This window comes from Anneissia japonica, unplaced genomic scaffold, assembly GCF_011630105.1.
Source record: "Anneissia japonica isolate Jap-2015-1 unplaced genomic scaffold, ASM1163010v1 scaffold33989_len11131_cov112, whole genome shotgun sequence".
Taxonomy (NCBI): Eukaryota; Metazoa; Echinodermata; class Crinoidea; order Comatulida; family Comatulidae; genus Anneissia; species Anneissia japonica.
In genome coordinates, this window is record NW_022720328.1 from 1386 (window position 1) to 2171 (window position 786).

Here is a 786-nt window from a genome sequence, read left to right on the forward strand (position 1 = left end):
TCTCGCCATCTCATTAAAAATATTTGCAATAATATCAAATACTACCTCAGGTGCAAATTTGATAAGTTCTGAATGAACATCGTCCGGTCCTGGTGTCTTACCATTTTTTAGTTTCTTAGCAGCTAATTCTATTTCTTCCCTATTAAATAGTTCTTTCATCTCAAGTTTTTCAATGTGCAATTTCTTTTCAATTCCTGTTTTCTCATATACCTCTTTAAAGTAGTTGGTTACTATCTTAACTTGTTCTATCTGATTTGTAATTATGTTTTTATCCGCGTCATACAAGAACGTTTTGTCTTTCTTGTCTACCCGTTTAAGGTGTCTAATAGCCTGGAACATTTTATTTGGCTGATCTTTAATGTTCTCTAATTCTTCAATTTGTCTACTTATTGTTCTTTCTTCTTTATCCCTTATCATCAAATGAACTTCTTTGAGCATTTTATTTCGTTGTTTTTTCAGGTTACTTCTGTGGTCATTGCTTTTGCACGCGTTAATTTCAATTCTCAGTTTCTTTTGTTTCTGAGACAGATTTTTAATTTCATTGTTTTGGATGTCATTTACCCTATTTATAGTTTTAAACCCTACTACATACTTAGTCGCCTCCTTGTAGACGTGAGCAACATGTCCCCACTTTTTAGGTATGTCAGTGTTGCTTAACTTATGAGTGTCTAGTTTTTGTGTTATTCTAGCTTTGTATTTTTCCTGATTAGTAGTATCGGTAAGTTTCATTACATCTAATACTCGGCTCGCCTTTTTGGGTTTCATCTTAACATATTGCAGCCTAAA

General features: G+C 33.0%; 1 protein-coding gene across 1 annotated transcript in view; it reads right to left on the reverse strand.

The window, feature by feature from the left end:
* Positions 1-765, reverse strand: part of LOC117111303 — a gene marked incomplete at its 3' end in the record, with an annotated part of 1166 nt that extends 401 nt beyond the window's left edge. Inside the window, exon 1 of the mRNA XM_033254228.1 lies at positions 46-765. Within this exon, the coding sequence (XP_033110119.1) occupies positions 46-765 (720 nt within the window). The remainder of the gene's footprint in view (positions 1-45) is intronic.
* Positions 766-786: the final 21 nt, after the last annotated feature.